Source organism: Myodes glareolus, chromosome X, assembly GCF_982192425.1.
Source record: "Myodes glareolus chromosome X, mMyoGla1.1, whole genome shotgun sequence".
In the NCBI taxonomy this organism is placed as follows: Eukaryota; Metazoa; Chordata; class Mammalia; order Rodentia; family Cricetidae; genus Myodes; species Myodes glareolus.
In genome coordinates, this window is record NC_142053.1 from 119,833,990 (window position 1) to 119,853,900 (window position 19,911).

At 40.8% G+C, this 19,911-nt stretch overlaps 1 protein-coding gene across 1 annotated transcript in view; it reads left to right on the forward strand.

Annotated features, from left to right (window-relative positions):
- Sms (spermine synthase) overlaps window positions 1-19,911 on the forward strand; it is a 56,130-nt gene that overhangs the window by 17,787 nt on the left and 18,432 nt on the right. The window contains exons 2-4 of the mRNA XM_085684905.2: window positions 6,507-6,627; window positions 9,463-9,556; window positions 10,055-10,119. Coding sequence (XP_085541031.1) covers window positions 6,507-6,627; window positions 9,463-9,556; window positions 10,055-10,119 — 280 coding nt within the window. The remainder of the gene's footprint in view (window positions 1-6,506; window positions 6,628-9,462; window positions 9,557-10,054; window positions 10,120-19,911) is intronic.

A 19,911-nucleotide genomic window follows, 5' to 3' on the forward strand; every position in this document is an offset into this window, starting at 1 on the left:
ATAAGTGCCTCCTCCCCAAGTGTTAGAATTTGCCAAATTCCCTAGGGCATCCTCTAATGTACTGGGCTTGATAAGGTGTATTTTGTTCCGTAAAAGTGAAGAAGAACCTGGACTGAAGGCACCGCAGGCTTCCTGTCTTTATCAGCATCTTGGGTTTTTAGTCAGTATGTCTCCTTGGGTTCCTAAGGTTGTTCCAGCTAACCTGTTGCTTACCCTATGTCAGCACATGCAGCTGGTCTATTTTTATGGTTGAGAAAGTTAGGTCTCCAAGTGAGATGTGTCCCAGCCAAGGAATTTGGGTGGAGCAGAGACTGTGTTGGGGGTTTGTAGGAGAAGGTTGGTAGGAGGGTACTATTTTAGGTACATCTTAAGTGGCCAATGGTATGGGTAAAGTTTCACTTAACAGAAATACTTGAGTCCAGAAGTGTTTTAGATTGTATATTAAATGTTTTTTATTTAATTTTTGAATATTTATATTTATAGGTTTGGTGATGGGATATAAGTTTAAATACAACATTTATGTGTGTTTCTATAGCTACTTCTTTATGTTTCAGGTACAACTTATATACAGACTGAATTTGCTATTATTTCATAGAATATTATAAGTGAATTTTAGAGTTTGAGGTTACAGAGCTTCATCCTATATACTTAGAAGAAGAGACACCATGAGCCGGATTGTGATTTCAGATTGGAACTATGTGAACAGCTGCCTAGCAGGTGGAGTCCAGCAGCACAGACAGGTTTGACCTTCAGCCATTTGGAGCGAGGGAGTCAGAGGAGGAGTTTCTCAAAGAGAGTCCTGGTAGGAGAGATGACAGCCCCCCCCCCCCCCCGTGTGTGTGTGTGTGTGTGTGTGTGTGTGTGTGTGAGAGAGAGAGAGGGGGGGGAGGTGTGCAAGTATGTATGAAGGCTAGAGGTCACCTTGTATGTCATTCCTCAGGTTCTTTCCATCTTACTTTTTGGGACAGACTCTCTCACTGACCTGAGACTCGGGTTAGGCTGGCTGGCTAGTGAGCCCCATGGATCTGCCTAGCTGTACCTTTAACTCCACAATACTGGGACTATAAGTGTGTTCCACCGTGCCTGGCTTTAATTTTTAAACATAGGTTCTGGGGATTGAACTAAAGCCCTCATTTTTGTATAGCAGGCACTTTATTGACTGAACTCTCTCTCCAGACTGACATTTTTAGGTCTCAGTTCTTTTTCTTTCTTCCATTCCTATTGTCCTTTCTTTTGTTTTTGCTAGTGGTGCTGTGTATGTATGTGTGTGTGTGTGTGTGTGTGTGTGTGTGTGTGTGTATGTATATATATATATATATATATATATATATATATGCCACATCATCATCAGTTGTTGTCAAATAAACAAAGCATCCTAGAAATGGGAACATTGTGTTGTTCATTAGAAAAAGAACATGTGTTTACCTTGGGAGAGGTCACTGTGTTTGGAGCCTTTTGGAAGATTCTTAGTACTAATTCAAAGGTTATGTTATACCTCAACTTTCTTGGCCATTGTAATAAATTTTCTCAGAACTTCTAAACAGCAGTTTACTGGCCTACTTTGGATTATTATGTCTACTTTAAAGTAATTCATATTTTAGCCTTCGGATCTTCTTAACATTTTCTCCTGATCTGTAGCCATTTATGATGCCATTGTCCTACCTTGTTTTGTCAAATTTGGGTATTCTCCGGTCTCACTCTCATTTCACCATGTATAGGGTATCTAGTAGTTCTCAAAAGTATTACTACTCTTTCTCCCATTTTCTGAACTTGGGTCAGCTGGGCACTTTTTTTTTGTCAAGGGCTATGCATCGTTGACATTTGATAGATGACTGGAGTTTTTAATGTCCTGAAAGGGACAAGTTGGTTCTTCACAAAATATTACTCTCACCCCCAATTTGAATATTGAGGAATGTTGATAGAGTAAACCCAGTTTTTTGGGTCAAGTTACATGTTGTGTACCAGACATGCATGAAGGTTAGGTTGTCAGTATTGCAAAGCATTCTCTGGAGCATTTCATGGAATACCAATGACTTTAATTACTAGAGTTTAGACTTTATCTTGAAGAAAACATTTTATCTATCTGTCTGTCTATCATCTATCTGTCTAATCTTTGTGAGACAGTTTCAACAGCTCTGACCAGCCTCAAACTTCCAGAGAGCTATCAGCCTCTGCTTCCCTGGGGTTAAAGTCATACACCACTATGCCTGGCTAGGCTTTATTTTTGTTGCTTGAGAATTTCAGATGCAAATAATGTTTTTTTTTTTTATCAAATACACACCCTGAGTATGTTCTGTAGCTTTTTGAACTTGAGTGTATTTAGTATGAAAATGCTGGGTGGAGGGTCCATATTTCTTAGTCCTGGGCATAGAACTCAGGACTGCACATGGTAAGGGCTATACCCTCAGCTCTTTCTTTTGTACAGGATGGTTCAGATAACTGCACATTGGAAATTCTCAGGGAGTTTTTTAAAAATATTGGTTTCTGGGTCCCACACTCAGGTTTTTATTTAATTGGTCAAGCAGATGGCATTGGGATTTTTAATCATTCTCCAGGTGATTATAATGTGCACTTAGGATTCAACACCACTGAACTAGATGGTTTCTAAGCTATGTAGAGATAGAATAATAATGATTGTGAATTTAGCCAATTGAAAATGAATTTCATTTACCTGCACAAACATCTGTTGAGCACCTAAGATCAAGATAAGTAAGCCACCACCAGAGCTCAGAGCTCTGGCTTTCAGTTTTCCATTAAACCCTGATTCTTGTAAAAGGGGACTATTCATCCCCATTGTCCCCTCCAGAGTCTTTGGGGCCTGATTACAGCAGGGATAACAAGAGAGGCCCCAGATCAGGGAAAAAAATGGATGTGAAGTGGGCAGTAAAGCAAATAAAATGACCCCAATGTCCTACAGACACCTTCCTGGCAAGGCTGGCCCCCTCAAGACACCCACAGGATCCAGGATTCACAAAACACTCTGGGCAGGTGAGTAAGTAAATAATTAGCCTTCCACAAACATGTTCATTAGACATGCCTGTCCCGCGCTCGGCCTCGCCAGCAAGAACGACACGGGGCACTTAGGATTCTTCTGCAGTAAAGCTTTAATGCGTCTTGAGAGGGAGAGCATCAGCTTCCAAAGCGGAGACCCAGAATGAGGGGAACCCAGCCCTTATAAAGGAAACAGTCCTTGCTTCTGACGTGTCACTCTTGGATTGGTCCGCTGCCCATTATCCCAGGTGATGGCCTCGGAAGTAGGCAGGGACGCAGCAGTAGAGAGTTACCAAGCACAGGCGCTGGGATTAAAGGCGTGTGCTACAACACCTTGAACTCACAGAGATCTGCCTGTCTCTGCCTCCCAGGCATTGGAACCAAAGGCGTGTACTACCACACCTTGAGGTCACAGAGGTCAATCTGCCTCTGCCTCCCAGGCATCAGGACTAAAGGCGTACCACCACACCTTGAGGTCACAGAGGTCAATCTCTACCTTTGTCCCTTGAAGCAATGGAGAATGTGGTTGCAGCCCTCCACACATGCCTGGTTTTAGTAAACTAGGGTGGAGGGGTATAATGCCCATAGTGTGGAAACAAGTAACACTTCAAATTGGATTTCTTTTTTAACCCTTTGGTTTTTATCTTTAGCCTGGCCAGAGGGGTGCTTTTAGCCCATATGATGCCTTTTGGTTAGTTGTACCAGTGAGAAAAAGGGATGGCTACCATGCTGGCCAGAAATCAAGAAATTTGCATGATATCTGAAGCATCCCATTTCCTTGGCCCAGGTAACTGAGTTTATACTAGCTCCCCAGACCAGGTTCCGGTTCCTGGTCCATCACATCCAGGATAATGCTGGATTTCCCCCTTTTATTTGTTTTGTTTTGTAGCATGCCAACAAGAACACAGCCTTGAGGCCATTTACCAGGAGTGATTATTTGTTTTATACACTCTCAAACAGAGAACATCTGTCTAGCCAAGGAGGACTGTGTAATGACATAGTGATTTCCACATTTAGGGTAGCTTCTGTTGGTCTAGGTTTTCTTTTCCTTCCTGCACTGTGTTCGGCTCAGTCACCTGCACAGTGTACTGATCCAACAGGTTATGATGCCATGTAAACAGAACTTAAACAAGTTTAGTTCATGTGATCAAGTTTGCAAATCAAATGCTTTCCCCCCTTTTTATTTTTTTATGTGTATGGGTGTTTTGCCTGCATGTTTGTCTTAGTTAGGGTTTCTATTGCTAGACAAAATACCGTAACCACAAAGCAACTTGCAGAGGAAAGGAAAGAGTTTATTCAGCTTAATGCTGCCACATCCTAGTTCATCAAAGGAGGCCAAGATAGGAATTCTAGTAGGATGGGAACTTGGAGCCAGGAGCTGATGTAGAGGCCATGGAGGGTTGCTGCGGCCTGGCTTTCTTATGGCTTGCTTAGCCTACATTCTAATAGAACACAGGACCTCCATTCCAGGGATGGCCCCACCCACAGTGGGCTGGGCCTTCCCCCATCAATTACTAATTAAGAAAATGCCTTACAGGCGAATCTTTTAAAATTTTTAATAATTTATTTGTACTTTATGTGCATTGATGCTTCGCTTGCATGTGTACCTGTGTGAGGGTGCTGGATTCCCTGGAATTGGAGTTACAGACAATTGTGAGCTGCCATGTGGAACCTGAGAATTGAACTCGGGTCCTCAGGAAGATCAACTTAATTACTGAGCAATCTCTCCAGCCCCCTTATAGCTTAATCTTTTGGGAGCATTTTCTCAATTAAGGTTCCCCCTCCTTTCAGATAACTCTAGTTTGTGTGTCCAGTTGACCTAAGTTGACATTGTGCCAGCACAACGTGTCTGCACTATGGTGCATGCAGTGCTTACAGAGGCCAGAAGGGTGTTGGATCCTGACTGGAACTGGAGTTACAGATGGTTTTGAGCCACCATGTTGGTACTGAGAGTTAAACTCAGATCCTCTAGAAGAACAGCCAGTACTTTTACACAAATGGAATCATCTCTCTAGGCCCCAGAAATACCTTTTAGGGGAGATGGGTTTTCTTAAATGCTATAGTTCTGGAGCTACAGTTCAGACTTTTTGTTTTAATTTCCTAAAACCAATTACAGAAGAGCAAAGCACGCTGGATTATTTTCTGACAAATGGGTTTGCCAAAGCTACGGTTTTGCTAGGAAGAGAATTCAGTGATTCATTGGGCTGCCGCTTATATTCCCAGCTGCTTTTGTTGGAATGGGTGTATGGCATGATTCTGTGTCCTTCCTTTCTGTCTGATTTGATGCTTTGTTTTGGAGGTGAGTTAAGTTCCTTCAGTTTGGCTATCAAGTCACTTGCCCTTCATTTTTCCTGTGTCTTCTGTCTCTTAAATGGACACTTATTGGGTTTAAAGCCCACTTAGACAGTCTAGATGCCCTTATCTGGTGATATGTAATTAAGTTACATCTGCAAAAGACTTTTCCTAGTAAAGGCCTGTTTCCTCTCTTTTTTTCCCCCATGAGGAGCCAGTCTACATTGGTTCTTCATTTTCCTTTTTCAGGGAATGGCTGCTCTGCAGATATAATTGCCGGATAAACTGAATTTTGCTCTTTCAAGTATTGCCATGTTGTTGAACATTCTGACTTTGCCAAATGAGCCTGTTGGAGGTTAATGAATGCTGATTTGTTTTCTTTCATTTTGTTGAGACAGGGCTTCACTCTGTAGCTAAGACTGTTCCTGCACTGGAACTTATACTGTAGCCAGGCTGATATTGAACTCTTGGCAAATTCTCCTGAGGTCTCAGCCTCCAGAGCCACCATGCATGTCCAGCCAGTTAGTTCATGGTGCCAAGCTCTACTTTGAGGGACGAGCTGTGAGGTGGGGCAGGATGGAGAGAGGAAATACTAACAACCCAGTAGTTCCCTCTGTTGGGATTGTTTTTGCTGTTTACGAGTTTGTTACTGGATGTCATTTTTTAATTTTTATTTTTTTATATCAGTTTCCTTTTGTAAACATCCAGAAAATAAAACAAAAATTCTTATTGTTAATGAAGCTCATCAGTAATTGGTACGCATCCCCTTGCTAGGACTATGTGTTCCCATTAATATATTTAGCCGAAAATGGAACCTCATTCTTTTGAAATCTTTAGTTTCATTGCATGGTTATTTCCCTGTGTCTTTGGTATACCTATTTGTGGTCATTCCTTGCGTTCTTTTCGGGTAGCCGGGTGTTCTTTGTAGCCTTTCCATACAGGGCGGAGAATGTTTAGACTTTCTTGTAAGTCATCAGATCATGTCACTTTAGCTTTTCTTACTTTTTATTTAATTAATTTAATTCTTTTAATTTAAATTTCATTCTATTTATTTAATTAATTTATTTAGTTTATTTCATTTGAATGTTTGTGGTGCTGGGGATGGAACCTAGGGCCCCAGCCATACTGGACAAGTACTCTACTACTGAACTCACACTTCGGCCTTTAGCTTTTCTTCTGGACACCTTTTTTCTAATCACCTCCCCTTATTTCCTGTCTTCCAGCTGATGGTGAGGCCATTCTGAAAGGCCTTCAGTCCATTTTTCAGGAGCAGGGGATGACAGAGTCAGTGCACACCTGGCAGGACCATGGCTATTTAGCAACCTACACGAACAAAAACGGCAGGTAAGGTGATCTCACGGGCTTTAGATGAAAACAAAGTTGGGTCTAGGGGATGATATCCAAGCTTTTTTTTTTTGTCATTTGACAATTTTAGAGGGGGCTAAAATTTGGGGCTTTTACAACCTTTTCATGCCCAGGTATTTCCCCCAGAGCAGAAGACCATTGGACCTGGACCTCTGTATTTCTTTAAAGCCCTAGTGATTCTTCTATGTGACTAGGACCAAAACAAGACACCTGGCAACAGAAACAGTATGATATTTGACAGGCAATGATGTGGAGTTGGTTAAAACAGATTTCTGGATACCACCCCCCCCACACACACATACACCTCAGAGTTTCTGCTGCAGTGGTTCTGGGTCAGAGTCTCCTCCTCCCCTGTTGCATTTCCAACAAGGCCCGGGTTGCATTGTTGCTGCTGCTGCTGGCTAGAGCATTGTTAAAAGAGATTATTTTTAAAGACCATAGTAAAACACAGGATGGGAACAAGTCTGGCTCAGGAAGGTGAATATCATGTGTTTTTTCTTATGGAAATTGCATTTACAATTACATGTGTGTGTGTGTTTATGTTTGTCAGTCATGAAACTAGAAAGGGTATCATGAGAAAGGAGGAAGAGATCCAAGAGGTTGGAAATGGAAGGTTACAAGAAATCATAGGAGAGGACTAACAGGGTAGAGGGTAAGGGGGGTGGGGGATGCTTCTCAAAGGTAAGCCAAGCCCAGACTCATATTTTGCCTTTGTGGCCAGTCTTTGTGTATGTGTTTAGCAGTTACCTTAGGTATATCTGCAGTGATAACTTCTTCCTTTAGGGTGCCCTAAATTCAGTAGAACCACAGCCTTCTTCAACTCTCTCCTGTGCTCTGCTTCAGTTACCTAAGAGGCTTCCAAAAACAGAGGCCTTGAGCTCTGCTCCAGCACAGTGTCTCATGTAGGCCTATACTCAGTCTCTTTGTCATGTACCCTCACTCTGTTTTTCCTGTGGTTTTTTTTTTTTTTTTTTTTTGGTGGATCAGAACATGCTGCCTGATGGGTTCCTTCACCCAAAGGTGAAAAATTCCCAGTCTTAGCCACCTCCCAAGCCTCTGTAACAAAGCTTTACCTATCTGTTTTTTTTTTTTGAGGGCTGGGCTGTGGTGGCACACACCTTTAATCCCAGCACTTGGGAGGCAGAGGCAGGTGAATCCCTGTGAGTTCGAGACCAGCCTGGTCTACAAGAACTAGTTCCAGGACAGCTAGAATTGTTACACAGGGAAACCCTCTCGAAAAACCAAAAAAAAAAAAAAAAAAAAAGTCTGCAAGAGCTAGTTTCAGGACACAGAACACAGAACAGTTCAGGACACAGGACACAGAAACTGTGTAATAGTTTCCTATTACACAGGGAAACCCTGCCTCCTAAATAAATAAATAAAATTATTTTTCTGCGTTTGGATATTTTACATACATGTATGTCTTTCCACCATTTGTGTGTAATGCCTGAGGCCATATGGTTTTGAGTTGCCTTGTGGGTGTTGGGAATTGAACCCAGGTCCTCTGGAAGAGCAAACAGTGTTTTTTTTAATCTTTCCAGTCACAATTCCATTTGTATACAAAGCCCTTAGAATTATTCTTTCTCCAGAAGGGATCTTTTGAGTGACAGGAATTGTTCAGAACTTGCTTCTGAAAGCAAAATGAAAGAATGTGTGGGAGGATGGGGAAATATGTTTCAGGACTGAATAATACCTTCAGGTGAGTCCCTGAGGCCAATTCTAAAAAAAGGAGACCAATGTGGAAAGTAAGTTGTTGTTATTATTTTGTTTTTTCGAGACGGTTTTCTCTGTATAATAGCCCTGGTTGTCCTAGAACTCTTTCTGTAGACCAGGGTGGCCTTGAACTCATAGAGCTCCACCCATCCCTGCCTCCTGCGTGCTGTGTGCTATAATTAAAGCCGTGTGCCAGCGCTACCAGGTAGAAAGTAAGTGTTTAGATTAAAATAGATTAAAATACTCGTAACGGTTGCTTCCCTTTTGTATGTAAACAACTCTTTCAAAAGTTACACCATTCTTAGCCTTCCAGTTAGCATTGAACATTGTAGGTTAGTTGGGAGAGCCCAGTTTGCCCTTCCCAATCTTCCCTTTCTCCTGATTAATTCAATCTGACAGAATCTCCTGGGGACCCTTTGTAAAAATCAAGTGCCAGAGGCAGTTCAAGCCAGACAAAATTCCAGCACTGGAGAAGGGTAAGTGGGCACAAAGTGTTAACCCTAGTTAGCCAAGAAGCTGGTAGAAGGTAACAGGATTTCTTTCAATGGGATCACACTGGGTATATCATCTATACTCCAGGACAGGCCTCATGCTCAGGAAAACCAAAAACAGAACTAAAAATCACATGCTTACAGGGAATGAGATAGCCCAGCTGGTTAAGTGTTTGCCTTGTGAGGATCTGTTTCCCCATGTGAACCTATGTGTAAAAGCAGGGTGGTATGTACTTGTAATTTCAGTGTTTGGGAGGTGACCTAGGACTCCTGGCCAATCCCTCCCCCCACATACACATGCACAAAGTCAGATTCATAGACTAAATCACTTTATAGACTTAGGTAATATGAATCAGTCATAGACTTAGATCAATTTCAGGCCCAAGAAGTAAAATTAAAAGCTTAGTATTTGGCCCTGTTTCTAAATCTTCTACAGGTGACCATGTCTCACTTTTCACCTCTGAATTGGAATTGAAAAGAAGGCTAGAGAATTAACTTCGATATTGAAGGAAAAAAGAACTGCCTTTTAGTCTTGATTGGGACTGCATCTTTTCTCTTTGAAGTGCCCTGATAACAGTTTCTTACAGCAAAACTACACTTTCTTTTGTAGCTTTGCCAATTTGAGGATTTATCCCCATGGATTGGTGCTGCTGGACCTTCAGAGTTACGACACTGATGCACAAGGCAAACAAGAAACTGACAGGGTTGGTTTTCAATTTTCTTACCCCTTTCAAAATGTGGTGCATTTTATTTCCCCATATTTAAAGTTCTTAAAGTCTGCTTAGCCTCATGAATGTTGATTTTTAGGTTAGCTAAAATTTAAACTTGCCTCCTTCATGTAAGTAGTTTGACAGAAGAATTAATCTTCAGATGATTTGGAAACCTAGCTGTTAGCCTTCCTGTTAACTTCCTGAATGCAAAGAATGCGTTTCACTTCCTGCTGGAGGGAATGTAGAGCCTTCTCGTACAGTTTTGCACCTGCAGTTTTCTTTAGCATTCTGCCCCATTATTCTCTTGGGAATATTCAGAATGTGTTTAGGACTGCATCATGAGAGAGAGTTACCGTGGGAGTGTGGAATTGGGCCAGGAAGTCCTGGTAGGCATATGGGGGCTTGTGTATGGGCCAGTATCACATTGTGCTCAGCATAGCCTTATGCCTGTGCACTTTATATTCTAAGCTCACTGATTTCTTTTAATTGTAGCTTTTGAACAAAATAGAAGAAAAAATGAAAGAACTGAGTCAGGACAGTACTGGGCGAGTGAAGCGGTAAGTCCACCTACTCATGAATGTCCTTTTAATATTTGTTTAATTGGCAAAATAATCAGAATGGCAGTGTTGATCTTAGTGTCTGCAGAAGATATGGAGAAGATCAAAGTCAAATGTCTGCTACTGCCTTACACGGTGAACTGAACCATCCACTCATCCCATCGCAAACAGGACAAAATATGTAAAAAGAAACAGGACGGGGGTGGGGCGGTAGTGTTGTTGTTGTTGGTGGTAGTGGTGTTGGTACCAATAACGAGGCAGAAAGATGATACTGAGTAATTGCAATAAGAAAGCAGAAAGCCAGGTACAGACAGTCATGGAGGGAATTTACCCAGATCACTGATGATCAGAATATAGAATACTGTTTTCTTTATCTTAGAGCAGATTTCTGAGTAGGAAAATCTTGTTGGCAAAGGTAGGATATTTAAGTTCTTAATAACTCAATCTGTGGAGTTTGATCAGCCCATAGGAAAGCTCCAGGGCAGATGTAGTTAGGTGGGGAAGAGCAATGGGATGCCTGAGAGTACTGAAAGAACCAATCCCCATGTAAAACTTGTGCATATTTGAGATCTGAGGATAACAGGTTTTTTTTAAATCCCACCCAAGTTCAGTTGAGTAATCCTTGACTCTGTCCACACCCACAGTACTTTCTGGACTTCATCTTTGTCTTGCTTGCAAGTTTCCTTTCCGTCCATATGAATTTAACATGCCAAGTTTCAATTCAATCCTCAGAACATTGGGTAGAAGGAGAAACCTGACTTGTGCACAAGCAGTTTTCTTCTGACCTTCCCAATCATGTGTACAGACACAAACACACAATTGTTTAGAAAAAATGTGTTTTTTGTGTGTACAGACTCAAACACACAAATTTTAAGCAAAAGAATGTATTTCTGGCCTTCAGTATTTACGAGAACTCTGGTTGGTGGAGAAGTTTTCTAAGTGAGACTGGTCACAAGCTTTTAGATTTTTATATCAAAACCTAGACCTTGTTTTTGTTTGTCATTGTTTTTAACATCTTTTTTTTATAGAATAAGGGTGGAAAGAATGAGTTTAGATTGCCTTGTTGTAAACGCTTAGTCATTATCCCACTCCCCATTAGAGGAAAAGGGTACTTACACTTTCTGTGTGGGAAGTGACACTCACTGAGAGAGAGGAAATTAAGAACAGATAATTTGGTAATGTTATCTGAAATTCTTATTCCCTTTTCAGTAGTGGTTATTGAATAAGAAGTTTTAACTGAGAAGCATTGGGATTTCTATAAAGACTTGTCTTGTGTTTTCCTTTTTTATCTATTTATTTTATTTTATTTAAAAAAAAACTATCTTTTTTCATTTTACATACCAATCCAAGTTCCCACTCCCTCCCCTTCTCCCATTCCCTCCACACACCCTCCCATACCACCCCCCAATCCACTACTCAGATAGGGTAAGGCACATTGCTTTGAGGAAGGTCCAAGACCCTCCCTTCCATATCTAGGCTGAGCAAAGTATCCATCCAGAGAGAATGGGTTTCAAAAAGCCAGTACAAGCAGTAGGGATAAATTCTGGTGCCACTGCCAGTAGCCCCTCAATCTGCCTCAGCCGTATAACTGTCACCCACATTTAGAGGGCCTAGTTTGGTCCTATGCTGGTTCCTTCTCTGTCTGGCCAGAGTTGGTGAGTTCCCGTTAGCTTAGGTAAGACCCATCATGGTCTTGACCTTTTTGCTCATATTCTCACTTCTCCCACTTTTCGACTGAAATTTGGGAGCTCAGCCCAGTGCGCTTCTCTGTGGCTCTCTGCATCTGCTTCCATCAGTTGCTGGGTGAAGGTTCTATGGTAACATTAAGATAGTCATCAATCTGAGTACAGGCCAGTTCGGGCACCCTCTCCACTCTTGCTTAGGTTCTTAGCTGGGGTCATCCTTGGGTTCCTGGGAATTTTTCTAGTGCCAGGTTTCTTGCTAACCATATAATGGCTCTCTCAATCAAGATATCTCTTTTCTTGCTCTCCCTCTCTGTCCTTCCCCCATCTCACCTATCCTGTTCCTTCAAGCTCTCCTCCCCCTCCCCCTTCTCCCACTCTCCTCCCCCTCTATCCTCCCTTCTCCCCCACCCCCATGTTCTCAATTTTGTCAGGAGATCTTGTCTATTTCCCCTTCCCAGGTTGATCTATATATGTTTCTCTTAGGGTTCCCCTTGTTACTTAGCTTCTCTAGGGTCGTGGACTCTAGGTTTGTTATCCTTTGCTTCACAGCTACTATCCACCTTTGAGTGAGTACATACCATGTTCATCATTCTGGGTCTGGGTTACCTCACTCAGGATGGTTTCTTCTAGTTCCATCCATTTGCGTGCAAATTTCAAGATGTCCTTGTTTTGTTTTTGTTTTTGTTTTTTTAACCACTGAATAGTAAGTACTCTATTGTGTAAATGTAGCACATTTTCTTTATCCATTTTTTGGTTGAGGGGCCTCTAGGTTGTTTCCAGGTTCTGGCTATTAAAATAATGCTGCTATGAACATAGTCAAATAAATATCCTTGTATTATGATTAAGCATCCTTTGGGTATATGCCCAAAGGTGGTATTGCTGGGTCTTGAGGTAGGTTGATTCCCAATTTTCTGAGAAAACGCCATACTGATTTCCAGAGTAGTTATATAACTTTGCATTCCTACCAGCAATGGAGGAGTGTTCCTCTTACTCTGACTCCTCTCCAGCATAAGCTATTATTGGTGTTTTTGATCTTAGTCGTTCTGACAGGTATAGGATGGTATATGAGAGTTATTTTGATTTGCATTTCCCTGATGGCTAAGAATGTTGAACATTTCCTTAAGTGTATTTTGGTCATTTGAGATTCTTCTGTTGAGGATTCTCTGTTTAGATCTGTATCCCATTTTAAAATTGAATTATTTGCTATTGTGATGTCCAATTTCTTCAGTTCTTTATATTTTGGAGATGAGTCCTGTCAGATGTGGGGTTGGTAATCTTTTCCCATTCAGTAGGCTGCATTTTTGTCTTATTGACTATGTCCTTTGCTTTACAGAAGCTTCTCAGTTTCAGGAGGTCCCATTTATTAATTGTTGCTCTCAGTGTCTATGCTACTGGGGTTATATTTAGGAAGTGGTCTCCTGTGCCCATGCATTGAAGGTTACTTCCCACTTTCTCTTCTATCAGGTTCAGTGTGGTCGGATTTATATTGAGATCTTTAATTCATTTGGACTTGTTTTGTGCGTGGGAATAGACATGGATCTATTTGCATTCTTCTACATGTTGACATCCAGTTATGCCAACACCATTTGTTGAAGATGTTTTCTTTTTTCCATTGTATAATTTTGGCTTCTTTGTCAAAAATCAGGTGTTCATAGGTGTGTGGATTAATATCTGAGTCTTAGATTTGATTCCATTGGTTAACGTCTCTTTATGCCAATACCAGTCTGTTTTCATTACTGCAGCTCTATAGTAGAGCTCGATGTCAGGGATGGTGATCCCTCTGCCTTTATTGTACAGGATTGTTTTGGCTATCCTGGGTTTTTTGTTTTTCCATATGAAGTTGAGTATTGTTCTTTCAAAGTCTGTGAATTGTGTCAGAATTTTGATGGAGTTTGCATTGAATAATCTATAGATTGCTTTTGGTAGGATTGCCACTTTTATTGTGTTGATCCTTCCTATCCAAGGGCATGGGCGATCTTTCCATTTTCTGGTATTCTCTTCAGTTTCTTTCTTCAAAGACTTTAAAGTTCTTGTCGAACAGGTCTTTCACTTTTTTGTTTAGTGTTACCCCAAGTATTTTATGCTATTTTTGGCTATTGTGAAGGGTGATGTTTCTCTGATTTCTTTCTTTTTTCTTTTCTTTTTTTCTTTTTTTTTTTTTTTACTTTTGAGACAGGGTTTCTCCGTAGCTTTTTGTGCCTGTTCTGGAACTAGCTCTTATAGACCAGGCTGGCCTCTAACTCACAGAGATCCGCCTGCCTCTGCCTCCTGAGTGCTAGGATTAAAGGTGTGCACCACCACTACCCAGCTTTAAAGCAATTTTTTTTTGGTTTTTCAAGACAGGGTTTCTCTGTCTAGCTTTGGAGCCTGTTCTGGAACACGTTCTTGTAGACCAGCCTGGCCTCGAACTCACTGATATCCACCTGTCTCTGCCTCCCGAGTGCTGGGATTAAAGGTGTGCACCATCCCCCCCCCCATTTCTCTGATTTCTTTCTTGACTCCTTTATCATTTGTTTTTGAGTTGATCTTGCATCCTGCCAGATTACTGAAGGTATTTATCAACTGTAGAAGTTTCTTAGTAAAGTTTTTGGGATTATTTATGTATACTATCATATCATCTGCAAATAACGAAAGTTTGACTTCTTCCTTTCCTATTTGAATCCCCTTTATCTCCTTTTGTTCTATTGCTAGAACTTCAAGAACTATGTTGAGTAGATATGGAGAGAGTGGACAGCCTTGTCTTGTTCCTGATTTTAGTGGAATGGCTTTGAATTTTTCTCCATTTAATTTGATGTTGGCTGTTGGCTTTCTGTATATTGCTTTTATTGTGTTTCTTGTATCCATGATCTCGCCAAGACCTTTATTAAGAGAAGGGGTGTTGGATTTTGTCAATCTTTTTCAGCATTTAATGAGATGATCATATGTTTTTTTTTTCTTTCTGTTTACTTATGGTACATTACATTGATAGATTTTTATATGTTGAACCATTCCTGCATCTCTGGAATGAAGCCAATTTGATCACAGTGAATGATTTTTTTGATGCGTTTGGATGATTTTTTTGATGTGTTCTTGGATTCGGTTTGCCAGTATTTTATTGAGTATTTTTGCATCCATGTTCATGAGGGGGATGGTATGTAATTTTCTTTCTAGGTTGAGCTTTTGTGTGGTTTTGGTGTGAGGGTAACTGTAGCATCATAAAATGAGTTTGGCAATGTTTCTTCTGTTTTTATTATGCGAAACAATTTGAGGAGTATAGATATTAGCTCTTCTTGGAAGTTCTGGTAGAATTCTGTACTGAAACCATCCTGCCTTGGGCTTTTTTTGGTTGGGAGGCTTTTGATGACTGCTTCTATTTCCTTGCAGGTTATAGGTCTTGAAATTGTTCACCTGGTCTTGATTTAATTTTGATATGTGGTACCCATCCAGAAAATTGTTCATTTCTTTTACATTTTCCAATTTTGTGGAGTACAGCTTTTTGTAGTAAAACCTAATGATTCTCTGAATTTCTTCAGTGTCTGTTGTTATGTCCCCCTTTTCATTTCTGAATTTGTTAATTTGGATGTTGAGAAAACATCCTTTTGATTAGTTCGGATATGTTTGTTGTTGTATGGAGTCCACTTATTCCTTTCCCGGCTGCCCAGTCTCCCGAAATCACCACACAGAAACTGTATTAATTAAATCACTGCTTGGCCCATTAGCTCTAGCTTCTTATTGGCTAGCTCTTACATATTAATTTTACCCATCTCCATTAATCTGTGTGTTGCCATGTTGCAGTGGCTTACTGGCAAAGTCTGTCTCTGGCGGTGGCTCCATGGTTTCTCCTTGACTCCGCCTACTTTCTCCCAGCATTCAGTTTAATTTTCCCTTCCTACCTAATTTCTGTCTTGCTAAAGGTCCAAAGCAGTTTCTTTATTAAGAAATGGTAATCACAGTGTACAGAGGGTAATCACACATCAGTCTATGTTGATTTTTCTCAGAGAACCAGTTTTTTGTTTTGTTGATTCTTTGTATTGTTTTCTTTGTTTCTATTTTATTGATTTCAGGCCTCAATTTGATTATTTGTCGTCTACTCCTCCTGAGTGAGTCTGCTTCTTTTTGTTTTAGAGCTCTCAGGTGTGCTGTTAAGTTGCTAGTATGAGATTTCTCTACTTTCTTTATGTGGGCACTTATTGCTATGTGCTTTTCTCTTAGCACTGCTTTCATAGTGTCCCATAGGTTTGGGTATGTTGTGTCTTCATTTTTGTTGAATTCTAGGGAAGTCTTTAATTTCTTTCTTTATTTCTGTGTTGACCCAGGGGTGTTTTAGTTGAGCACTGTTCAATTTCCATGAGTTTGTTGGCTTTCTGCAATTAGTTTTGTTGTTAAATTCTAACTTTAAGCCATGGTGATACAGGGGGTTATCCCACCTTTTTAAAAAATATCTGTTGAGGTCTGCTTTGTTACAGAGTGTGTGGTCAATTTTAGAGATGGTTCCATGAAATGCTGAGAAAAAGGAATATTCTTTCCTGTTTGGGTGGAATGTTCTATAGATGTCTGTTTAGTCCATTTGAGTCATAACGTCTCTTAGTTCTCTTATTTCGCTGTTAAGTTTCTATCTGGGTGACCTGTTCATTGGGGAAAGTGGGGTGTTGAAATCTCCTACTATTAGTGTGTGGTGGGATTTGATGTGCGATTTAAGCTTTTGTAATGTTTCTTTTACATATGTGGATGCTCTTGTATTTGGGGCATAGGTGTTCAGGACTGAGATTTCATCTTGATGGAATTTTCCTGTGATGAGTATGAAATGTCCTTCTCCATCTCTTCTAATTGATTTTGGTTTGAATTCTAGTTTGCTAGATATTAGGATAGCTACACCCGCTTGTTTCTTAGGTTCATTTGATTGGAAAAATCTTTTCCCAACCCTTTACTCTGAGGTAATGTCTGTCTCTGAGGTTGAGGTATCTTTCTTGTATACAGCAGAAGGATAGATCCTGCTTTTTGTAACCATTCTCTTAGCCTGTGTCTTCTTATAGGTTAATTGAGTCCATTGATATTAAGAGATATTAATGACCAGTGATTGTTAATTCCTATTATTTTTCGGTGTTTGTGTGTTTCCGTTCTTTGGGGTTTCCTGGTGTGGGTTATCTGTTTCCTGTGTTTCTGTGGGTACAGTTAGCTTCTTTGTGTTGGAATTTTGCTTTTGGTACTTTCTTCTGTAGGGCTCAATTTGTGGATAGCTATTGTTTAAATCTGTGTTTTCTCCATCGATGGTGATTGATGGGTATAGTAGTCTGGGCTGGCACCTGTGGTCTCTTAGTGTCTGCATAAAACTGACCAGGACCTTCTGGCTTTCAGATTTTCCTTTAAGAAGACAGGTGTAATTTTGATAGGTCTACCTTTCTATGTCACTTGGCATTTTTCCTTTGCATCTCATAATATTTTTTTATTCTGTATGTTTAGCATTTTTGATTATTATATGGGGAGGGGACTTTTTTTTTGGTCCATTCTATTTGGTGTTCTGCAAGCCTCTTGTACCTTCAAGGGATACTTCTTTAGGTTGGGAAAGTTTTCTTCTATGATTTTGTTGAGTATATTTTCTGTGCCTTTGAGCTGGAGTTCTTCTTTCTATCACTGTTATTTTTAGGTTTGGTCTTTTCAAGGTGTCCCAGATTTCCTGGATGTTTTGTCTTAAGAATTTGTTGGATTTAACATTTTCTTTGACCTCTGAAACTATTTCCTCTATAATATCTTCAACCCCTGGATTCTCTCTTCCATCTCTTGTATACTGTTGGTTATGCTTACATATATAGTTCCCATTTGTTTACCCAGATTTTTCATCTCCAGAATTTCCTGTTTGTGTTTTCTTTATTGACTCTATTTTAGTCTTCAAGTCTTGAACTGTTTGCTTCACTTGTTTGTTTTTTCTTGGTTTTCTTCAAGAGATTTGTTAATTTCTTCCAATTTTTTGTTTGTCTTTTCCCCCATTTCTTTTTTTTAATTTTATTTTTTAAAATATATATTTATTATGTATATAGTGTTCTGCCTGCATTTATGACTGCACTCCAGAAGAGGGCAACAGATCTCATTACAGATGGTTGTGAGCTACCATGTGGTTGCTGAAAATTGAACTCAGAACCTCTGGAAGAGCAGTCAGTGCTCTTACCCTCTGATCCCTCTCTCCAGCCCTTCCCCCATTTCTTTAAGGGTGTTTTTCATTTCCTCTTTAAAGCTCTGCATCATCCTCATAAAGGCACATTTTAAATCGTTTTCTTCTGCTTCTTCTGTGTTAGGATGATCAAGTCTTCCTGTTGTATGATCATTGGGTTCTGGTGTTAACCATGTTGCTTTTTAGTTTGTTGAATGAATTCTTGCATTGGTGCTTACCCATCTCTTCCTCCATTTGGTGCCCGCAGTGTCTTTGCCTTTTTGTCTAGTCTTGACAGTTGCTGTCTGGATCTTTGGGAGCTGTTCATGATCTGCTCTGTATTGTCACTGTCTGTGTCTCATGGAACCACTGAGGTCTCTCTTGGCCCACTCTTGGTCTGCTCTCTTGATTCTTCCATCAGTTGCAACCTGTGCTTTAGAGTTCCTTTGAGGCAGAGTGACACCTGTAGCTTACAGGGGCAGATGTATAGGGTGAGGATGTTGGAGTAGCCTAACTCTTGGTCCTTTCTGTGTATTTGCAGCCTGTTTTTCAGAGTTCCTCTGAGGTTGTGGTGATGGAGTGGGGGTTATGGGTTTGGGGGCAAAGTGGGACTTGTAGCTTACAGGGTCCAATCAATGGGATGAGTGTGTTGGAGCAGCCTACCTACAGGAAACTTGCCTGTTGGCTGACTACAGAAGCTGTTGAGGGTGGGGGAGGGCCCCGGGGATTTTGCCAAGTTATGGAAGGCCTAGAAAGTGGGGTGCCCCACTAATTGGGTGATCACTCACCTCGTGGTCTGCTCAGTTTGTCTTGTGTTTTGAAGTGAAAAGGAACGAGAAGTTTCAGTTGGGGGAAAATTCTTGTAGTGTGTATAGTGTAGTTGAGGCCAGGAAGACATGGAATTGGAAAGGTTGATTTTGTGGGGCTGCTGGGGATCTCCTGGTAGTCCACTGCAGGGGGTTACACTTTATGCTGCTTTGACAATTAAGCTAATGGCTGCCACATCCTATTAGATATCTTTGTTTTCTTGCCAGACTTTAGAAATCTAAAGAAGCGAGACTTTCAAGTTAACCAAAGCAATGTTAAACCAGTTGAGAGCAGACATATATAACCAGTTAGAACTGGCTGGTTGTCACCTAGGGTGGATTTTCTACCCTGAAATCCTCTCCTTTGTGTTCAGCATATATGGGAACAGTTTTTAAAAGCTGTTTGCTTATTTATTTAGTGTTTTAATGCATGTATATATGTAGTTCAAATTCTAATTGGTCTTAATAATAGAAATTCAGAGTCAGATATTAGGGGGTGAAAGCTGAAAGATCAGAGAAGCAGAGCAGCCAGCTACCTTACCTCTACAAAATCCTCAGAACAAAGGGGGCAAGGTCCTGACTAAGAATCCTCAGACTGAATGCAATGTGCTCCTGTCTCTTTCTGCCTTATATTTCTAGCCATATCCCTTCCTGTCTCCACCTCCCTAGTGCTGAGATTAAAGGAGTGTGACTCTCAAGTACTGGAATTAAAGGTGTGTGCCATCACCACCTAGCTCTGTTTCTCTCTTAGACTGAATCAATCTTGTGTAGCCCAGGGTGGCCTTGAACTCACAGAGATCCATCTGTCTGTGTAACAGAAAGGTGCTGTGGGCTGCGTTCCCGCTGGGATCCCGGCTCCCCAGCTAGCTTTACCCGAAATAACAACACACAAATTGTATTCATTTAAACATTGCCTGTCCCATTATCTCCAGCCTCTTATTGGCTAACTCTCACATCTTGACTAACCCATTTCTAATAATCTGTATGATTATTCTAATAATCACCACAAGGTTGTGGCTTACCAGCATGAGTCTAGCCAGCGTCCGTTGCAGGGAGGGGAATCATGGCGTCTGCCTGACTCTGCTTTTTTCTCCCAGCATTCTGTTCTGTCAACTCCACCTATCTAAATCCTGCCCTATCAAAAAGCCAAGGCAGTTTCTTTATTAACCAACACATA